Source organism: Choloepus didactylus, chromosome 5, assembly GCF_015220235.1.
Source record: "Choloepus didactylus isolate mChoDid1 chromosome 5, mChoDid1.pri, whole genome shotgun sequence".
Lineage (NCBI taxonomy): Eukaryota > Metazoa > Chordata > Mammalia > Pilosa > Megalonychidae > Choloepus > Choloepus didactylus.
Window position 1 is genome coordinate 65,758,462 of NC_051311.1, and position 20,927 is coordinate 65,779,388.

At 37.3% G+C, this 20,927-nt stretch overlaps 1 protein-coding gene across 2 annotated transcripts in view; it reads left to right on the forward strand.

Moving 5' to 3' along the window:
- GRM8 (glutamate metabotropic receptor 8) overlaps positions 1-20,927 on the forward strand; it is an 896,233-nt gene that overhangs the window by 687,874 nt on the left and 187,432 nt on the right. For both annotated transcript variants that reach the window (XM_037836249.1, XM_037836248.1), the window contains exon 7: positions 12,757-12,893. In XM_037836249.1, the coding sequence (XP_037692177.1) occupies positions 12,757-12,893 (137 nt within the window). The remainder of the gene's footprint in view (positions 1-12,756; positions 12,894-20,927) is intronic.

Sequence of the window (20,927 nt, forward strand, 5' to 3'; positions counted from 1 at the left end):
AAATGACTTTTATTTTTATTATTTTTTTATTAAATTCAGTTTTATTGAAATACATTCACACACCATACAATCATCCATGATATACAATCCACTGTCCACAGTATGATAACATAGTTATGCGTTCATCACCACAATCTATCTCTGAACATTTTCCTTACATCAGAAAGAACCAGAACAAGAATAAAAAATAAAAGTGAAAAAAGAACACCCAAATCATCCCCCCATCCCACCCCATTTGTCCTTTAGTTTTTATCCCCATTCCTCCATTTATCCATACACTAGCTAAAGGGGGTGTGATCCACAAGGTCTTCACAATCACACTGTCACCCCTTGTAATCTACATTATTATATAATTGTCTTCAGGAGTCCAGACTGCTGGGTTGGAGTTTGGTAGCTTCAGGTATTTACTTCTAGTTATTCCAATACTTTAAAGCCTAAGAGGTGTTATCTATATAGTGCATAAGAATGTCCACCAGAGTGACCTCTCAACTCCATTTGGAATCTCTCAGCCACTGAAACTATTTTGTCTCATTTTGCATCCCCCTTTTGGTCAAGAAGATACTCTCAGTCCCACGATGCCGGGTCCACATTCATCCCCGGGAGTCATATTCTGCGTTCCCAGGGAGATTTACACCCCTGGGAGTCGGGTCCCACGTAGGGGGGAGGGCAGCGAGTTCACCTGTCAAGATGGCTCAGTTAGAGAGAGAGAGGGCCACATCTGAGCAACAAAGAGGTACTCAGAGGGAGACTCTTAGGCACCATTATATACAAGTTTAGACTCTCCTTTGTGGTAATGAGCTTCATAAGGGCAAGTCCCATGCTCGAGGGCTCAGCACATCAAACCGCCAGTCCCAATGTTTGTGACAACATCAACACCAGTCCAGGTGAGGATGTCCAATACATCCGCACCTTCCCCCAGATCCTCAGGGCTGGGGAGGGGGAGGCTGTAAATATATTTTTTATATTTACTCTTGCAATTTCTTCTTTATGTTCTTCTAGGATCTTCTTCATGTCCTTTGCATCCTGTGCCATGCTCTTCTTCATGTCCTTTATATCCTGTGCCATGCTCTCATTGTTCATATTTAGTTCTTTCATTAATTGCTCCAAGTACTGTGTCTCCTCTGAACTTTTGATTTGGGTGCTGGGGCTTGGGTTATCCATATCTTCTGTTTTTTTCATATGCTTTAAAATTTTCTGTTTTTTTTTTTTTTTTTTTTGGCCTCTTGGCATTTGCTTAACTTGATAGGGTTCTTTTAGGATTTGTAGACCGATTAAAATCCTTATCACTAATTTGTCAGATCTACAGCTTTGTGGAGAGCACTTAAATAACCAGCAGATGGCATCCATGAGCCACCTATTTTCCTCAAGCCAGTTCTCCCCCACTTTGTCTTTTTGTTGAGTGGGGTTGTGAGTCTTGTGGGGTCCAATTGGTGCACCAAGCTTGTGTGTGTAGTTGGTGTTGTCCTTCCTTTATATGGGGTGTGTGTCTGAGTGGTCAGGGAGGGTGGGTGGCTCTAACAATCAAATCTCCCTGGTGTTCCTGGAGATTTAAAGCTGCTGCAATAGTCTAATCCTTCAGTTCAGTCCCACCACAGTTTGTCTCTGCCACTGCCCCTCAAGTCCTTCGTATTGGTGTATGGCCCCTGGGACTTGCGAGTGGGTCCCTCTTCCAAGCCCTGCACCCCCAGGTCCTCTGTTGAGGGATGACTGTGCTATGTCACAGGTGAGCGCCATCCCCCCAAGGTGGTTCTGGGCTGCAGGGCTGTGTAGGGGTGTTCCCAGTCTGCTGAAAGGATGGCTGAATGGGGCATGTTAATTCACACAGCTCCACCTTCCCAACTCTGGGACAACCAGCTGAAGGTGTGGAAAAGGCTAATGTCCACACCTGATTTTGTGGTGTGTTCATGTATTGTTGGAAACACTTCCTGTCACACTGGGTTGTCTGGGGCAGCTCTGGGCTGTGGAGCTGGTGTCTGACAGGAGTGTTCCCTGCCCATTGGGAAGATGGCTGTGAGGGGATGCCCCCCTTTTCTTGGGAAGTTGAGGTGTTTAGCAAATTTTCTGTCACTGGACTTATTGCCTTGTGTCTCAGAGCTCTCTTAGCTCTGCTCTTGTCTGGGCCCAAATTGCAAGTCTTTGAGGCTTTCTGTAATGGGCTTCTTAGAGTAATTGTTTTAGAAAAAGAGAAAAAGAGAAAAAGAAAATGGAAGGGCCCTCCTTGCAGATCTAATGGGCTATTGAAATGCTAAGAGACAATGAGATTAGGTCCCTTAAGGAATGATCCAGGGAGCAGAGAAGCCGGCTTTTCAGGCAAAGAAACTCGCCTTCTGGATTTGCATATGAGCCTGACTCTGCCTGAGCTCTGCCCTTCCCCATTCTATGTTCACCATAGAACATATTTTTGGGTTTTCCTTGCTGTTTTTGCTATCCCTATCTCCCCTCCACCAGGCTGGCTGCTCCTGGATTCTCTGGTGTCTGGTCTCAGTCTATCTATGGTTGGAGTTTGGATCAGTAGAATGAGTTTCCGATAAGAGCTGCAACTGCAGTTCTCCCTCCTTGTTCCCAGCACTGATGGCCCCTCCTCCCACAGGACTGAGCCTGGGAGGGAGAGACATGGATCTCCTGGCCGTGAAAACTTACAGATTTCACTGATCTCAGCTGTTCCACGTGTTCATGAGTGTTGTATGAAATATGCCCAAAGTCAAATTGCTCTGTGGTGTCCAGTCCACGCAGTTCCTGGCTTTCTACCTACTGCCCTGGGGGAGTAACTAAAATGTACACCTCCCATTCTGCCCTCTTGCCCTGCTTCTTCACTATATTTCAGTAGCACCCCCTCCCACCCCATTTCATGACAATCAAAAATGTCTCCAGACATTGCCAAATGTTCCATGGGGGACAAAATCATACCCAATTAAGAACCACTGGGCTAGACATATGACTAATACAGAAAAATACAACTGCAGTATATATACTAGCAGTAAAGTAGTAAAGTAAAGCCAACATTTATATAATATCAAAGAATATTGAGTACCTAGGAATAAATCTACAAAAAATGGTTAAGTACTGTGAAAAGAAAATTGTAAAACCATATTAATACTTATAAGAGAAGATCAAAGAAACTGAAGAGGAACCAATGCTCATGGATAGGAAGGTGATATCATAAAATTAGCAAATCTTCCCCAATTGATTTATAGATTCCATATGTCTCACAATCATAATTCAAACAGGATTGTTCTTGGAACTTAATAAGATGGTTCTAAATTATATGGAAGATTATAAAGCAAAAGGAAGTCCAAACATTTCTGATAAAGAAGAATAAGGAATGGGGACTTGGCAAACCAGGCATTAGTCTCATGATGGAAATTCATTTGTATGCAATATGATATTGGGCCAGAGAGAGACAAATGGACCAATGAAATAGGAGAGAACACCCAGAAAAAGATCTATTTCTCAATATAACTTAGGTCTAAAACAGAAGCATCTCTTGGGGCAATGGCAAAGGGGAAAGATCTGAAAAATGGTTATCAATACTGAAAAAGGTGCCATTATTTGAATTCATGAAATGTGTCATGAATTTATTATTTCATAATAAACCAACTACAGTTGGATTAAAACTGTAATTGTTGAAAACAAAATTTAAAAACTTTCAGTAAAAATTATTTATTAATACCTTTTAAACCTTAGATAGAAAAAGATTTCTTAAATAAGACATGTAGGAAGCATTCATTATTTTAAAAAATTGATAAATTTGACTATTCTAAATCCAGATGGTAAAGAAATTTTGTTGTTTTATTTTCCTGTTTCACAGTGGACTAGATGGTCAGAGACCTCCTCCCAGTATATCAAATTTTAAAAGGCTGGAATGTGTACATACGCACACACACTTTTCTCTCATATATGTACTCACTACCATTAGAGATACAATAATAACCTCTTGTATCTACTAAGGAAAAATCATAAAGGGCTTCAAGCTGATCAACATAAAGAAAGGATTCCTGTCAGGAGATGAAAATATACTGGATCCAGGGTACTGACGTACTTTGGTTTGTTCCCCAATCCTTAATATATATTGCTTAATCTTGATTAATTGATGAATATTATTTTCCTTTTCTTACATTTAACCAAACATTTGATATTCCAATAGTCTCTTTGGTCACTTTTCTTACAAGAAATTTTATTTAAACCTGCTAATTCATCTGCTTTCCTGAGATATGTATTACTAAATAATGGAGTTTTCTTAATTAAAGAAAGTTCAATCAGTTATTTTAGTACTATAAATGCAATTATAAGTTGTGATTCTGCTAAAATGGTGCTGTCCATTAATGACAAGGACACTTTGCATCTTTAAGTCCTTTTAATCCAAGGATCACGAAGACATTTACACACCAGAAAGCACTATTGTCAGGGAGCATTGGCTCAAATAATTTTTTTATGTGTTAAAATAATTAATTCTCCCTGTAAATTTCTGTCCATATAAGCCAACAGAAATCAAGAATGCATGCTTTACATGAATACTTATCCATGCAGTTCTATAGTGTGATTACCCATTGTGGATTCCACCTTTCTATTATATGTGTCCACATTGCAATAATCAGTATTGATTGTTAAGGAGAATCTAAAACCAGTTTGTGATCCATGCCAATATCTCTGATACTCATTTTATGAAACTATATTCCTTTTAAAGCATTGTAATATAAAGCATTGATTTCCATATTTAATACAGTTCACTTACTCATTTAATAACTCTTCCTTATGAACCTACCTTACTAGATAATGGAGTATTATGATTGTCTTCTATAAGTAGACTCCCAACTTTTGATAGCTCAAACAGAATAAAAGTTTGTTGTTTTACTCATGTAATATCACTAGATGGATGCATGAACAGGTTGATAACACAGACTCCTCCATGCACTCATACAGGAATCCCAACTGATGTGAGTTCTGCCATCTTTAACAGATAGTGCCCCAAATTGCCCAGCTTATCATTGGAGAAGCTTTCAGTCAGAAGGAGAAAAGAGCATAGAAGATTGGGATGTTTTTAATGCGCCAGGCCCATAAGTAACACATTATCACTTGTTTACATTCCACTGGCTAGAACTAATTATCTGGCCATACCTAAATGCAAAGAAGACTGGAAATGTAGCCTAACCCTGTGCTCAGGAAAAAGAGAATATGGATTAGGTGCTCAGCCTACATGCTACACATACTGTGGTGAACACAGTTGAAACATTCTCCACGCTCATAAAGTTTATGATCCAAGTAGGAGACAAGCGATATATACCAATTGGTTAAATAAACAATGCATTTTAGAAGCTCATAAATACTATGCAGTACATAAACCATGTGTGTAATAGTGAATGGTGGAGTTAGGAAGCAGGTTACTTTAGGTATGGTGATCTGACAGAGCCACTGTCTGAGGAGGGGATATTTGAGCTGCTTATTTGAATAATAGGAAGCAATCAGTCATGCAAAGAAAGAAAAACAGGAAAAAAAATGGCCCAAGTGCCACATCTTGTTTAAGGAACAGAAATGCGAAACCCAAGAGGAACAGAGGATAGAAGTAAGTGCCTTCTGCATTTTATTCTAAGTGACATGGGACACCAATACATAATTTTAAGCAGAGAAGTGATGTGGTTTGATTTGTATTTTAAAGTACCTTCTGCCTGAAGGGTGAAGAATGGATGATTGGTGGCTAAGTGTGAATATAGGTAACTTGTGAGGAGAGCAGAGTGGCTTGGACCAGTTTAGCTGAAGAGATGAAAAGAATGGACAAACTCTGGATGCATTTTGGAGACAGAGCCTGCTGATTCATTAAATGTGGGACTGACAGATTTTGACTTAATTGAATGGATGGACAGTGGTCAGCTGTTTACCGGGAGGGGAAATACTGAGTGGGGAACATGTTTGGAAATGAGTGAGGATGAAGTGTTGTGTCTAGATACATAAAGTTTGAGATGATCATGAAACAACAAAGTGGAGATGTAGGTAATTGGTGTAAGTCTGAACTCAGGGTTGGGCATATAGATTTGAGACTCACAAATGGAATAATGAGCTTTAATTTAAAAATTGAAATGTGCTGAATAGTAAATGGATATAAAAAAAGTGGAGAAAGTATAGATAGTTCTTTTCAAATTTTTATTTTACTGTGAAGGAGTGCATAAATGAAGCAGTAGTTGGATGAAGCTGTGAGATTAGGGTATAGGATTTATTTGTCTTCTTTTAAGATGAGAGTTATTACAGCTCATTTGCAAACTGAAGGGGATACTTCTGCAGAGAGACTAAATTTGTTGAGGCAACAGACAGAAAAGATAACTGAAACTGAGGAGTGTGGAGGGTAAGAGTGGATGGGTCCTGAAACCAAGAGGAGGAGCTTGCTTTGGATTGGATCAGGGACATGTTAGCATTGGAACAGGAGGGAAGAAAGAATGTGAGTGTACATGCAACCAGGTTTGTAGATTTTATGGTGGAATGATGAGGAAGTATCTGAATTACTGCTGCTTCTTCTCAGTAGAAAGTATGAGACAAACTGAAGTGACAGAGGGAAGAAGGTGTTGCATGTGTGAGTAGAAAGAATGAAGAACAAAGCAAATAGTAATCCAGAAGTGGGGAAATTAGACTCAATTGGGAAAGTATGGTAGGATTTCAGAGTAAGTTGATTGCTCATTTAAAATTTGAGCTCATGAATTTAGTGCAAGACCAAACAGCAGGACCAGGACAAGGGTGAATCAAGTGAGATGCTGAGCACACAAAATTTATTGGGGGGATCACACTTAGAGTCATGCTTTAGGTATCTCACTTACCTCACCCTAGTCCTGGCTGTGCCAAACAGTAAAGTTTTGTGGTTTTGTCAAATAATATGCTGCTGCTTGAGTACAGGCAAAGACCTTGTACAGTTGAGTTTAATCATAATTGAGATTTGGCAGAGGAATAAAATTGGAAAGAGAGAAGTCCAAAAATGCAGAGGATATTTGCAAGAAAGATCATAGAACCTATACAAGAACAGGAGGGAAGAGAAATTACCATGTGGGTGAAATATGTTATTAAATGGGATGATCAATTAATTGGTTAATTTAGGGGCTCATGGAATTATTGCTAGAGGGACAGGAGGTGATGTTAAGAGTAAAATTTTGGAAACGATGAAGTTACTGGACATGATAAGTTCTAGAGTGTGGTCATGAGAGTGGGTAATAGTATGTGTGAGAGAAATGATAACTGAAAGTGAAGAGGTCAAATATTCTGGAGGCCAGGATTTCAAGTCATCCAGGTGGACAATAAAGCCACCAATAATGATAGCAGGAATATGGATGGAGAAAAAGGCAGTGAGTTTTATGCTAAAGACTTCAATATACAAGGCTAACTGGGAGGAAGATATATATATGGGTAATCTGACTGATTCCTAAATAATTAACCTACGATATGATTATAAATCAAATATGTGGTTCTATTTATTGATTGAAGTAAATACTTAATAAAGTAAATTGGAAAAGGAAAGGGAGAACATGAATGATTGGAATTCTGCTGAAAATTGCTATTTCCAATGTGTGTTTTGGTCAATGACTTAAATCTCATATATTAATTCTTCTATTAAGGATGTTAACAATTACTAAATTCACTGATTTCATTTTTAGCTTTCTTATTTTTTCTGCTTATCCAATAGTGTAGGTGGTAATGACTGGGGGAATGGATAAAGTTTTTGTAACAAGAGGGAGGAAGGGAAGTATTAAACTTAACAGTAAACAAACCAAGCAGCTTAGACATAAACATATTTATAATTTTTGCACTTAAAGGTGAATGAATTATTCTTGCATTGCTTTTTGCATTGTGGAAAGAAGAAAATGTCTATCAAAGGAGCATAAGTGTAGGCAAAGGAGCAGATAACAACAATGGTAGTTCCATTTATTACACCCTTATTGTGTGTCAGTGACTGCTCTAAGTGCTTTCCATGCATCATCTCATTTAACCTTAGTAATAGCCTGGTGAGGCTGAGGTTATTATGCCCACCTAACAGATGGGAAAACAGCTCTAGGGAGGGTCAGTAACTTGCCCAGATCACACAAGTAATTGACATTGCCAAAAAACAAACTTCAATCTCTGAATCCCAAGCCCATACTCTTCCTTTGCACAACACTTGATAATATCTTCAAATAAAACCTTCATTGACTGCATCTTTTTTCCCTATAAAAGCATGTTGTAAGTGCTTCACATATCTAGTAAAAAAAATATAATATTTTCAAAAATTTCTTATTGAACAGAGAATATTCAAGATGTGTAGAACCTGTGTGTAGTACCAATCTAGGAAGAGTTATCTCACAATTCCATGTTATTTATTTCCATTTCTCCACTAACACACATAGATAAAAAAGCATTTTAAAAATTCAGTCTAATAAAATATGCTTATAGTATGTTTCTTACCTGTGTTGTTATTAAATCATAATAAATTTACTTGAGGACCACTGTATTGGGACAGTAGTCATTTGAGATTTTTTATGAACATAACGTACCTTCATTCTGTTTTGCATGATGGTCAGTTTCAGGGCAAAGGATGATCTTTTAAGAAGATAGCAAACTTGTGAAAATTAATAAAGAGTATGGTCCATCATGGCTACTCAATGGTGCTTTTTTTTTTTTTTTTAACTTAGATAACTGTACTATGGCAATCATTCAAGATGAGTCAATAGCAATGGAATCAGCACTTTACAGGAAAGGATTGATTCACATGGGCCATGCAAGCCTAGCCTAAGACCAGAAATCAGATTCACAAAAGATGCAAATGATCATGGATGAAACCTGTTCAGCTACCAGTATTGAACTCAGAGACTATTTGAAGATATATCATGGTTCCCCAGTGGCTTCTAATGTCATGCTGATAAAATGTGAAAGGGACTGAATTTAGTCTCTTCATTTGTGAAAATAAAAGATGAGAGGTGATAGAAATGAAGTTTATAAACATTGTGAAGAGGATGAGGATAGATTTGCTTGGGATCATTAGGAGAAAGTTTGTTCATGCTTTGCTGTAATTTATTGATGGCTCATTCATTGTCAAGCACTGTCTTAGGTACAGTCCCTACAAAGATCGAAGATACACTCTGCCCTTGATTAAGGAGGTCATAATTTTGAGGAAGACAGAGGGTCCACTGCATGTTGAGCAAGTTGTGGCTCTCAAGTATCTGTTGAAATGTTTGGATCAGGCAGAGAGCTGAATAGTAAGAGTGCCGGGAGTGCGGTGGGTGCCATGGCAGAGTGGGTAGGACATGAACATAGGGTAGGCCCTATTCCAGGTTTGGAGGATCAAATTTCTACAAGTGAGTTATTCTTGAACTGTATCTTGAAGGAATTCAAGGTACAGAGAGGAAGGGATAAGACAAAGGAGGGAAGGAACCAACAGAGAATACCTGTGCAAAGACAAGATGGCGAGGAAGAGCGTGATAAATTTAGGGACTCGATTTTAGGTGTATGTAACATTGAAAGATGAGAACAGAGACCAGAAAAAGTGAGATCATGAAAGTCTTATAGTTCACTGAGAAGTCTGTATTTTCTCATATCAACAGTGGGTTTCAACCATCATGTTGCAGAAACAATAAAGGACATACTAGCAAATATTTATGTCATGCTTACTACATGCTAGATATTATTTTAAATGACATACATTACTTCATTTAATCCTCACATATCTCTCTGAGAGAGGAATTACTATTAGCCTCATTTAAGAAATGAGAAAAGTAAGGTAGAGAGAAATTAAGTGATTTATTAGTCATCTAATAAGTGACAGAGTTGGGGTTTCAATAGATTGGTCTGGCCCCAGATCCCATATTCATAACCATTAGTATAGTGCCTCTTAATGCAATGTCAAATTTAATGTGAGGATTGTGGTAATTTGCTATTAATAATGATGTCTGAAGTATCTAGGTTGGGAATGGTTGTTTTTTGCTATAATGTGACTCTCACTCAACTGCATTCCAATATACTTTCTTGAGCTGTAAAAAAGAGGTGTAGTAACAGCTGGTGTGCTGGAAATTATGTGTAACCCAAGTACATTTACAAAAGTGTGTTACGTGTGTTTCATTCTTATATCTTGGATGTTATTATGGTAAAAAAGTTTTGGAAGTGCTATTGCAGGAGATGAGTTATTCACTCAGGGACAGGACAACATTACGAGTTGTTTTAGAGGAAATTAAATATCATTTTATTTAGAAAAAGGATGGCATTGAACTTTTTCAAAATGGTATACAAATATCAGGAATTATTGCGTATCTTAATGTGAAATTCATAATCGATATCTATTTTTCTAGACAGAAATAAACTCTTTCTTATCTGAACTTCCACACTCCATTCTCCAGAAATAATTTAAAGAATTTTCAGCATCTCTTCTATTTTTATGAGCTAGTGTGTACTATAAATATATGAAAATATATATGAGGTAAATAAGAATAAAAATGAGAATGAAAATGAAAATAAAGTAATAATACATAATTTCCCCATGTATTGTTCTAAACACTTTACAATTATTGATTCATTTACTTCTCATGACGGCTCAATAAGAAAATTTCCTTATTACCCCATTTTACTGATGAGGAAGCTAAGGATTTAAGAAGCTGGCCTGCCCAAAGTTAGGAAAGATTTTGGTCAGGTATAGTCAGTGGGTTTCCATTTGAGTATTGTTTCGGTTTGCTAAAGATGCCAGAATGTAGTATACCATAAACAGGTTGACTTTTTCAGTGGGGATTTATTAGGTTACAAATTACAATTCTAAGGTCATTAAAACGTCCAAATTAAGGCATCAAGAGGAAGACACCTCTGAGAAAAGGCTGCTGGCATCTGGGGTTCCTCTGTTACATAAGAAGGCACCTGGCAATGTCTGCCTGGGCCTTCTCTCCTAGTTCTGGTTTTAAATTGGCTCTCTCACTTTCTGTGGGTCATTTTTACTTTTCCTAGGACTTTTCTTTCTAAGTTCTCTCTTTTCATGGGCTCTCTTAAAGGACTCCAGTAAAGGATTAAGACCCACCTTGAATTGGATGGTTCTCATCTCCATGGAAGCAACCTAACCAAAAGGTCCCACCCACAACAGGTCTGCACCCACAAGAATGGATTAAAAGAACATGGCATTTTCTGGGGTCCATAACAATCTCTAACCAGTACAAGTTCCTAAGGAATAAACAAGACAGAACTAGTTGTTTGGAGAGCTGTTATTTTATTCCTCAATCCATTTCTTTTTTGTTTTATAGTTATTTCCCATATGAACTAAATAATAATCCTAATACTTTAAATGGGTAACAGCTCTTTTGAAACTTCAAAATATGTTTATATTTATCACTAAGTACCTATGGGACAAGTGAAGAAACTGAGACATACACAAGTCGTGAAAATAAATGAGGGATGTAGTTGGCCTGGACATACCTCTCCTGACTCTCAGACTAGTGCTCTTTCCTCCACTTTGTGTCATCTCTTATGACCTCAGCAGTTCTTACAGATACCAGATATCTGTGATCTCATTGGAGATCTCATGGTATGTACAGATTTTAGTGAGATTCTAGAGTAGAGAGAATATTAGACACTGATTTAATACTACAAAACTACCCTAATTGCTGCTGTGTGACTCTGATTGTATTCATTTGCAAATAACTATTTTTTTGTGATAAAGTCATCCATTTAGTTTAAGTTAAATATTTTAGAAGTTTATAATTATTGACATTTAGTAAAATAACTCCACAGAAAGAAGAAACTCATTATAAGATAGAAATATATACAGTTGACATATATATGGATTAGTAGTGAATACTACTAATTAAATCCAATATGTGGTGAGAAGAAATTCAGAGAAGGGGCCCTGCAAAGAGAAGATAGGCATAAAGCAAAGGGATTAGTGTCCAGTGAATTTGTAAGATAGGAAGGAGTAAATCAAAAAGATGAAAGGGGAGGAGGGGTCTAAAGGCTGTTGCAGGATAGGAAAGTCCCTGTAGATAGTGGGGCTGGATGGAACAATCCTAAAACCTGTGATTGTATAAAAGTTAATAAGAAGGAAAGTAGAAGTGAGCAGAAGCTATTAAGAGAAAAGATGAAAGCTTCGGAGAGAAATAGGAGCTTAGAAAAGATGACACTTCTTGCATCCTACTGCTCTGACACTGATACACTAGTCATAGTGAAGCAGGGGAGCTTTTATAATCTGCGCAGAGTTGGGACTTCCCAGCAATACCTGCTTTGCCCATTGAGAGATTCCCAAGAGTAGCCCACATTGATGTACTCCTGAGCAGAGGAAGTAGAAGCAGAGGCTTAGAAGAGAAACTGAGTAGGACGACTGCTTCAGAGTGGAGTTGAATTCAGGATCAAGTAAACCCTGGGGAATCTGAGTGGGAAGTTCTGATGTATTTGAGTTGCTGTTTGTAGTACCCCCTGTACAATAGCTGTTACGTTTTAAGACATTTACCCTCTTCTCTCTTAACTGATGTTCTACGTATCCAGTATTGAATATTCAACTTATCCATTTTAATTTATTTAACTGTTATGTACATTGCTTAACTTTCTCATCATTTACTTTCTCATGTGCATAATAAAGCATATCTTTTTCCTACGTGTAGTTCTGAAATTGTTTTTATGGAAATCATATTGTGCTATCAAGAATGACCTTGCATGTATTTCAATCTTCATATCTCTGACTACACCTAATATATTTTTATCTACTATTCTTTCTTGGAGAATAATAAGCCTGGCAGACTGTCTTACTAAAACTGTTTATTAACATTGTTTTCTAAACTTTTATAGGTAGTGCTGGAACACCTGTCACTTTTAATGAGAACGGTGATGCTCCTGGACGTTATGATATCTTCCAGTATCAAATAACCAACAAAAATACAGAATACAAAATCATTGGGCACTGGACCAATCAGCTTCACCTAAAAGCAAGTATCAATATAAATACACGTTAGTGTATAGAGCTCACTCTAGAGGAAAAAAAGGTTTTCTTTTTAAATTTATGATTTTTTAAGAATAGATTTTCTTGTAAATAAATTTTTTGAAAACTTATTTAATCTTTCCTTCAACCGAAAAATGTTATGGAAAGTAATAAAACTCTAAAGGGAACTCTCCTGATATCTACGGGGATTTAGTGAACGATCTTGTATCCTTTTAATTGGCTATACACTTAGGGCAATTTTAGCTCTTTCCTGAAAACTCACTTGTTGAAGTCTCTGTAACCTGTGCGTGTTGTGTGTTGTCGTTGTTGACAGAATGTGTCGTAAATTTAAAAGCTTGGACTTAAATAATAGCAGATATCACTTTTGCCACATCGTAAGTGAGATCTTGTGGCTACATTGGATTGATGGAAATCAGCCATGATCTGTATTTACATGACCTCTCTCACTGCAACTGGAGAAAAGTTATCCTATATAACTTGATGTTCGCATCATTTAACAGCCCTTGGGGCGCTGTGATGAACCAAGGCTCACGAATTTTGCAGTTCCTACATCTGGCCACGTGAGGGCGACTTGGAGAACTCAGCCCGAAGCGGCCTTGGGGTCTTAGGGGTGGTCCCGGGGTGCCACGCCGCCTCCCGAGGCTCGGCCCCTTCCTGCTGGGGTCTGCCGGGGACCAGGTGGGAATGTCACGTAGGGATGGCCGTGGTGTAGCTGGTTTGCAGGTGCGCCCGGGGCCAGGCGGTGACTCAAGACAGGGTTCTCCCGGGACTTCGGGAAGAACAGCCAGGTACCGGCGCGCTGGAGCAGGAAGCCAACCCCGAACTTGGTGGTTAAAAGGTTCAGGGGGTCACAGGGCACGGGGCTGGCGACGGCAGATGGCAGAGTGGAGAGGGTGTAGGAGTGGTTGGAGCAACATCTGCTTACCACCGACTAAGGAATTATTTCACATTTCAACAGCCCCGCGGCGCCGTCTCTGTGCACACCGTCTTCTTCGGGCGTGGAAGAGTAGGGAACATGCCCTGCAGTCTCAAGCAAGGACTGGATTTCGCTCATAAAGCACAGAAACGGAGGACTTTTTGCAGGAACTTAGTGGCCAGGGAATCGCCATAACAACAGCAATGTTCCTCTCTTTCAAATGGCTTTAAATAAACTAGGGACTTGCAACAGCGAATATGTATTTCACTCTTTCCGCTAATGAAAGTATCTCTTCTTGTTTCTCAAAGATGTCATAATACTGTGAGATTCGAGTTCATTTCCTAAATGAATGATTAAATTCACTTCCTAGCTAGAGCATATCCAAACTAGGAAGTAAAATATGGCACGGAGGAGGCGGCGGGTGAGAATATGATTTATTGCCTCTTTGGAATGACTTCCTGATAATTACTATAGTTCTGCATTCAGTAATGCACAGAGAAGGCATATGTTTCCATCTATTGTACTATTTGAGACCACCTATCTATAATCTACTACATGTTGCAGTTTGATAAAATCTTATCCGTTGCTCAGGAACCCAAATAGACATTTATTGATACACAACTCTGATAGCTCCACAGTGTACCAATACCTATCTGAAAAGCCATACCTTTTCCACAAAAAAAGTCCTTTTGAAAGTAGACCTATGTGAAATAAAATAATTAAACATGAAAACAAAATTGACAAGGGTTTAGAGAAGAATGCTATTTTTCATCTGACTTTTATTGATGTGAAACTGCCTATTATATTCTTGCGATTAAGGATTTACATAAAATTCAATGGTTTGCGGTAATATACAGTGCAAAGATACCTAAAACAATTGTAAATGCAAATATGCACACGCACATATACCTCTCTCTATATATCCACAGTGTATTTATTTTAAAACTTCATATTAAATCTCAAGCTGATCTTTTATGTTCATTTAACAGTGCATGAAAATTTTATGTTTATTATGCTATCGTTCATAAAATATATCAAAGCAATTTGTAAGAATTATTTCTCATGAGTGATTATGATCATTTATAGCTAGATATCACTGCCAGTTTTACTGAAACGGAAAATGCAATTCTCAGGAGAAAACAGGGAGGAGACTATAGGGAATGGTTAAGTCAAAGGTTGAATCCTGGGGATTATTAAGACAAAACAGAAGGACTGCTTCTCCTTGGGTGTTGGATCATTCAACTGCTTAAACATGGAGTAGGGGGTGCTCGGAAAGCTGCCAAGTTGTTAAAGTGTGAGTATTATGATCTTAGGCAAGGTGCCAAACCATTCCGTGCCTAAGTTTCATCATCTATAAAATAAAAACGTTAGTAGTACCTACCTCATACAGTTGTAATAAGAATTAAATGATATAATGCAATAAAGCACTTAGACATGTGCCTGGCACATGTGAGATCAATAAATATAAGTTATTAATCCACTGTCTCCTGATTCTATTTGGTCAGTGGGAGATCTGACCAAATAGGTAATGAGTGTGGTATATAGAAAAGTGAAGACTCTGTTGGAAGAAGCACTTGGATTGTTTTAGAAAGTTTAGAGAGAATCTTCACATTTGAAATTCTGACCATTTGTTCCTCCAGCCAGTTGCTTCTTCCTGTCTTTAATACCATTCTTAATACTTTAAAAATTTATATGCATTTAAAAATAAAATTTATATAAGAAAAATAGATACAGCTTCTTTTCTTATGGTGGCATATAGCTAGGTATTGTCACCTACTCAGTTAATTTGGAATGGATTTAGTAAGTTCGTGTTATGCACATACCCTGTGCTAGGTGTTGGGAGTACAGTGAATAGGTGGTCCCTGTTCTCAAGGTGCTCTCAGACTAGAGCAGGAGACAGGCACTCAAACCATTGATTCTAGTGCAATGAGGCAGAGGCACCGATGCAAGTGTGTACAGGGTTTTGCCAGCAGCAGTCCAGAGAAGGGTTACTAATCTACCCTGGCCATTTGTGGGGTTTGAGGGTGAAGGGAGGAAAGTAAATCCTACAGACAGGAGGCTTTACTCTTTCCTATATGTTCCATCCCTCCTTATCCTATTAAGTCAGATTTATGATAGGTTTCACAATCTCAATGGTAAGCATTTATCAGCTGGTTGTTACACTCAATTCTGCTTGTTTTTAGAGAGCCAGTTTTTCAGTCTGAATTCAACCATAGGATAATTTCGTACACAGACAGTACATGATTAGGCACATTTAAGTGCAGCAGATTTGCCCTGAATATACCTTAGTGAAGCAAATGAATTTCTAAAATGGATTATACTTTTCTTTTTTCCTAGAAAATGTCTGAGGTATTTTATTTTCACAAAGCATTGTCTTTATTGTTCTAATAGTATTGTTTCTTTTTTTGTTTTATGGGACTAACATATGTTCTTAATTCAGTAATTAAAATCAATTAGTATAATTTATTTTGGTTTAGGTTTCTGTTTGGTAATCTCAGTCCATGCATGTACCATGTGTTGTCTCCCTGAGAGTGAATTTAACAATTGCACTTTTCTGCTTTGCTAGGCTGAATTTTTCAAGATGCACGTGGTCTGTATTAGAGATTACAAAACATATTGTAACCTAGAGGTTCAGAGTAAACAGCAGAGACTGAACTGTGAAAAGAACAGCCACATGCTGCTTTGGGTCCACAGAGAAGATGTAATGCAGTTACTTGATGGGCCTGAGATAACTCTGGGCTCACTGTTTTATGCTTTCAACCAGAGCCACTTTTCTGGATAACTGTAGGAATGAGATATCATTTTTGTTTGTTTCTTTTCTTTTTTTCTTTTTTTATTCAAGTAAATAATTTGAAGATAAAAATAGTAAAGGAAAGTGACTTTACCAGAGTCTCTTGACTACAATAATTACTGGCCCAGTGTCACCTGGAAGGTTGATTTGAAAGAGAAGGGCTTCATTGACCCCGATTTAATTTTTGAGTGGGTCACTCGATAGATGAGAGTAACTCTTAATAAGGAACTGAAATTCCTTGGAGACTCAGTTTCCTCATTTGTTAAGTGGGGATAATAAATTTATTGTGAAGATTAAATGCATTGTAATAGTGTTCAAAAACAAGACCTCAAAGTGAGAAAAATGATGTTTGAATTATTTCTTCATCTGTAGGGGAGCAATAGCATCTACTAGGTGTTAAATGAATATGATAACAATAGTTTTGTTTTGTTTCGTTTTGCCAGTATGACCAATCTGCCAAAAAAGGACCTCATAATGAGTATTTCAAATCTGAAATCAAATAGAAGCCATATATGCAAAGTCTTTTCCTGACTTTGTCCTAATATTATGAATAGGGAGTAGCTGTAAAAAGAGCTGTGTACACCAAGATATCTCGTCTGTTCCAACACAATGAGCCCAAAATGTTTGTTTTGGTATGGAAAAAAAAAAAAAGTGGACCTGGTGATTCAATTGTTGAGGGGAAAACCAGAAAAATGAGCAAAATGTCTGGAAGTTAAACCCATTAAATTAGTCTTTTTTATATACTTGTAGTATAGTATTTATCATATGGTATTTTAATTGAATGCATGTCTTTCCCTGTAGATTATCAGTCTAACACACAAATGTTCGACCAGGGCTCCCTCAACTTGCTTGGATTCAGAAAGGGAGAACACCTGAGTCTTTCCATTTGCCTCATGGTTTTATTCTCCTTGGTGAATGACAACTATCAGTGGAGTTAAAACAGTGTTTTGGGGAGTCTTGACCCCTTATTTGCTTTGATAGTTGGAAGTCGTGCATTTTCTCTTTGACTCTATTTCCCTGTTTCCAAAGTTGCCTGCATTTGAAAATCTCTTGCATATTTTTGTCAGTGTGTATAAAAAGTGCACCTGCAAGACAAGCATTATGTAAAGCAACCCCTTTCCTGCAGAGCATGAATGTGAAGTCAGTTTCCTGAAACCTTTAGCCTCGTTCTTATAGAAGTTTAAATGGCATTCTAGCACCTGCCTTTGTACTCTATTCTGGAAATACTTTGTTTTGCTTCCTTTCCTTGTAACAAGATGATTAATCTTTAAAACTATATTTTTGTTTATTAAATGCTAATGTATTCTTTTCATAAAGATAATTTTTAGGTCATTACCTATATCTCTGTCTATGTGATAACAAGCATTTGTAAATTCATGTTTTTGACATGCTGAGCAAATGTTAAGGTGATTAAATTTTTAATTAGGTTCTTGCCAAGCCCAAAGTAGGTGCTCAGTAAGTATTTTTTGAATGCCATGAATACTATGCTGATATTTTCTATATACTGACTGAATATGAAGCAATAGTCCAAGATTATTGATTAGGAAGTACACTCGTGTATATATTATTTATTCAGTGATTTCTCTTTGCCAGGCAGGATGCTAAGTCAGTAAGATTCAATAAGATATACTCTCAGATATCAAGGGATTTACAATCCTTAAAGGCAACTGTGTATTCAAAAACTACATTAAAAGCATAATTCAGAGGCTGCAATGGTTAACTCCAACTAGGGGGACTGGATAAAGTTACTTAACATGGATGAAATATGAACTAATTAATTAAGTAAATTAATTTGATGTTCAGAAATGAATGGAAGGGCATATAGATCATTGAAAAGGCATTCATTCATTCCTTCATTCATTAACTCAAAAAGAAAGTGTCTCTAATGTGCCATTGCTGTGCTAGGTGCTGCAATGGTTGAAAGGTATTTCAGACACAGTCCTCACTGTTCCACTTGAATTAGCTGCACTATGTAGGAGCAGAAAAACCAAGGATATGCCTCTTTCATGAGCCCATAATGCATACAACTGTGGTCCTGTATTCTTGTCAAATTTCAACATGCATTCTTATTAGCAGAGTAGGATCGATGTTCCTAAGGAAACATATGCTATCTTGGTTTGGAGGTTGAGGAATTGAGGAACTGATTGGTCCAACTGGCTAGCAACATCCCCCTGGACATAAGTTGGGAAGACCTTAGTATCTGTGAGGTCCAAAGGAAACAATCTGGCATTCATAAGTACCTTATCTTTTCTCAAAGTGGTAGGATAATAGAGAGCAAAGACTCTTTTCTGCTCGTCTTTACATCTTTAACAATTAGCACAATATAGGGCTCAATAAGCATTCATTGAATAGATGGAAGAACCAAAAATAAAAGCACGGTTATCTTCACAAGGCTATAAAGGTGAGCTGACCTGAAGACACTAATTCTGAGCTGAAGCAGAACCTGGGAGCAGACTGTGGTATAAGGGTAAAATTAGAAACCATTGTAAAGGTTGGCAAGAATGAACTCAGTTATGAGGACCAGAATGGAGAATCTATTTACAAGATCCATATAATCAAGCCAGATGAAAAGCAAGGGGAACCCAAAGTCACACACATACAAGGAGAGTGCAGGTGTGGGCCCCAGAAAGGCTACAGCAGGGCTCATTTTTACTGTTGCTACTGGTTTTTATTCCTATTCACATCATTAGAAGAACTTCCTATACCCTGAGAGCTTTAGAATTGCTGAGTGGAATCTGACACCTACCAATGAGGAACTAGTATCCATTGGATTGACAGGCCTACCCTTCATAATGCAAATTGTAAGTGCAGTGATAGAGATGAGAACTGTTCCCTAGGTTTTCATAGAGAGAAGAAAAGGGCCCAGTTTATTTAGGGAACTGAGTGTGATCCTGAGCTGTTGGAGCAAAGGGTGATCTGACATTGTGGGGAATGAGGAAAGATAACTTGAAGCTAAATTGTGGAGGGTCTTGAATATTCTAAATATTCATTCAATAGTGAAGATATGCTCAGCTTTAAAATTCAGGAAAATGTCATTAGTAGCAAAGTGCAGATTGGCTGGAGAAGAGATAGTTCTGTTATCTAGGTAAAGGCTATAATTAAGAATTACTTTCTTTCCAATTTTATCTAATTGTCCAACAGATTCTCTCTTTTATCTGTCCATCTTCTTGGTTCCAGTCTTGTTCCATAAAATATTGAAATGGGCTTACAAAGATCATGCATCATAGTAGGATAAACTAACAAACAAGTGAGGAAATTAGGAAGAAGGAATAAAGAGTTAATGAATTTTAGTTAGTGGTCAAATTTTATTTTATCATCAATATTAATAACCAGTTGATTCATCTAGACTGTCTAGCTGAGTAATTGAAATAATCACACTAAAATTATAAGAAGATACAAAATCATTCCATAACAAATCTGAGTGAATTGTATCAGGCATTGAAATGCTGATTCAGTTATCTGAGTCCAATTGGAGGCAGGTCCTTGGAATGACCTACATACAATCCAGGAAATCCAGTGGTTTATTAGGGGGAAAAAAGAGAGATAGGGAATTTAAAAATCTGTTAAAAGAGGAGAAGTCACAAGGGCTTATTAGTTATTTCAATAAATAATGATGAAAATAATACAAAAAGAGAAAAAATTATAGAAGCTACATTAGAAAAAACAAAGCAAAGAATATATTGGAACTTAAAGAAGGGCATTTATATTAGCACCAAAGAAGGATAAAGGAAGATGGTGGCTTTAGACATTTATGGGAATAGTTAAGTAATAAAAATTAGAATAAATGGTATTTTAATCCTTATTTTAACCTTGGGGGGAATAAAGTAAGTACAATTTTAACATGATGAGTAGAATAATTAAGGTTTAAATAAGGTTAGAAACATAAAAGAAAATTCTTCAATAGAGGAATAACTGACGAAAAATAATTTTCTTATGGTGAATTTACTAAAATCTGTGTGAGCCTTGAATCCTAGGGTACTTTAAAAAAGCTCAGTGGACTCATCAGTGTTATATAAAATCTAAACCATATAAGAAAATTATATTAAGAACTGAAAAGTATTATATATGAATAAAATATGTATCCCTGGATATAGAGATTATTAGCTGCCAAGAGATGGAGCTAAAATAATAAAGTTAATATATCAATTGACTGAATCAAAGTTTAACATGACATTTTTTTCTCAATTTTTTTCCTTAAAGATTCCACTAGTTAAGGAAGGGAAATAGAGCCAGAAGCTGGACTCTTCCCCAAACCCCTAAACCTTTTTTTACTGAGGTTATGGATCCTTTGTCTTCAAGCAAAGTTGGAGAAG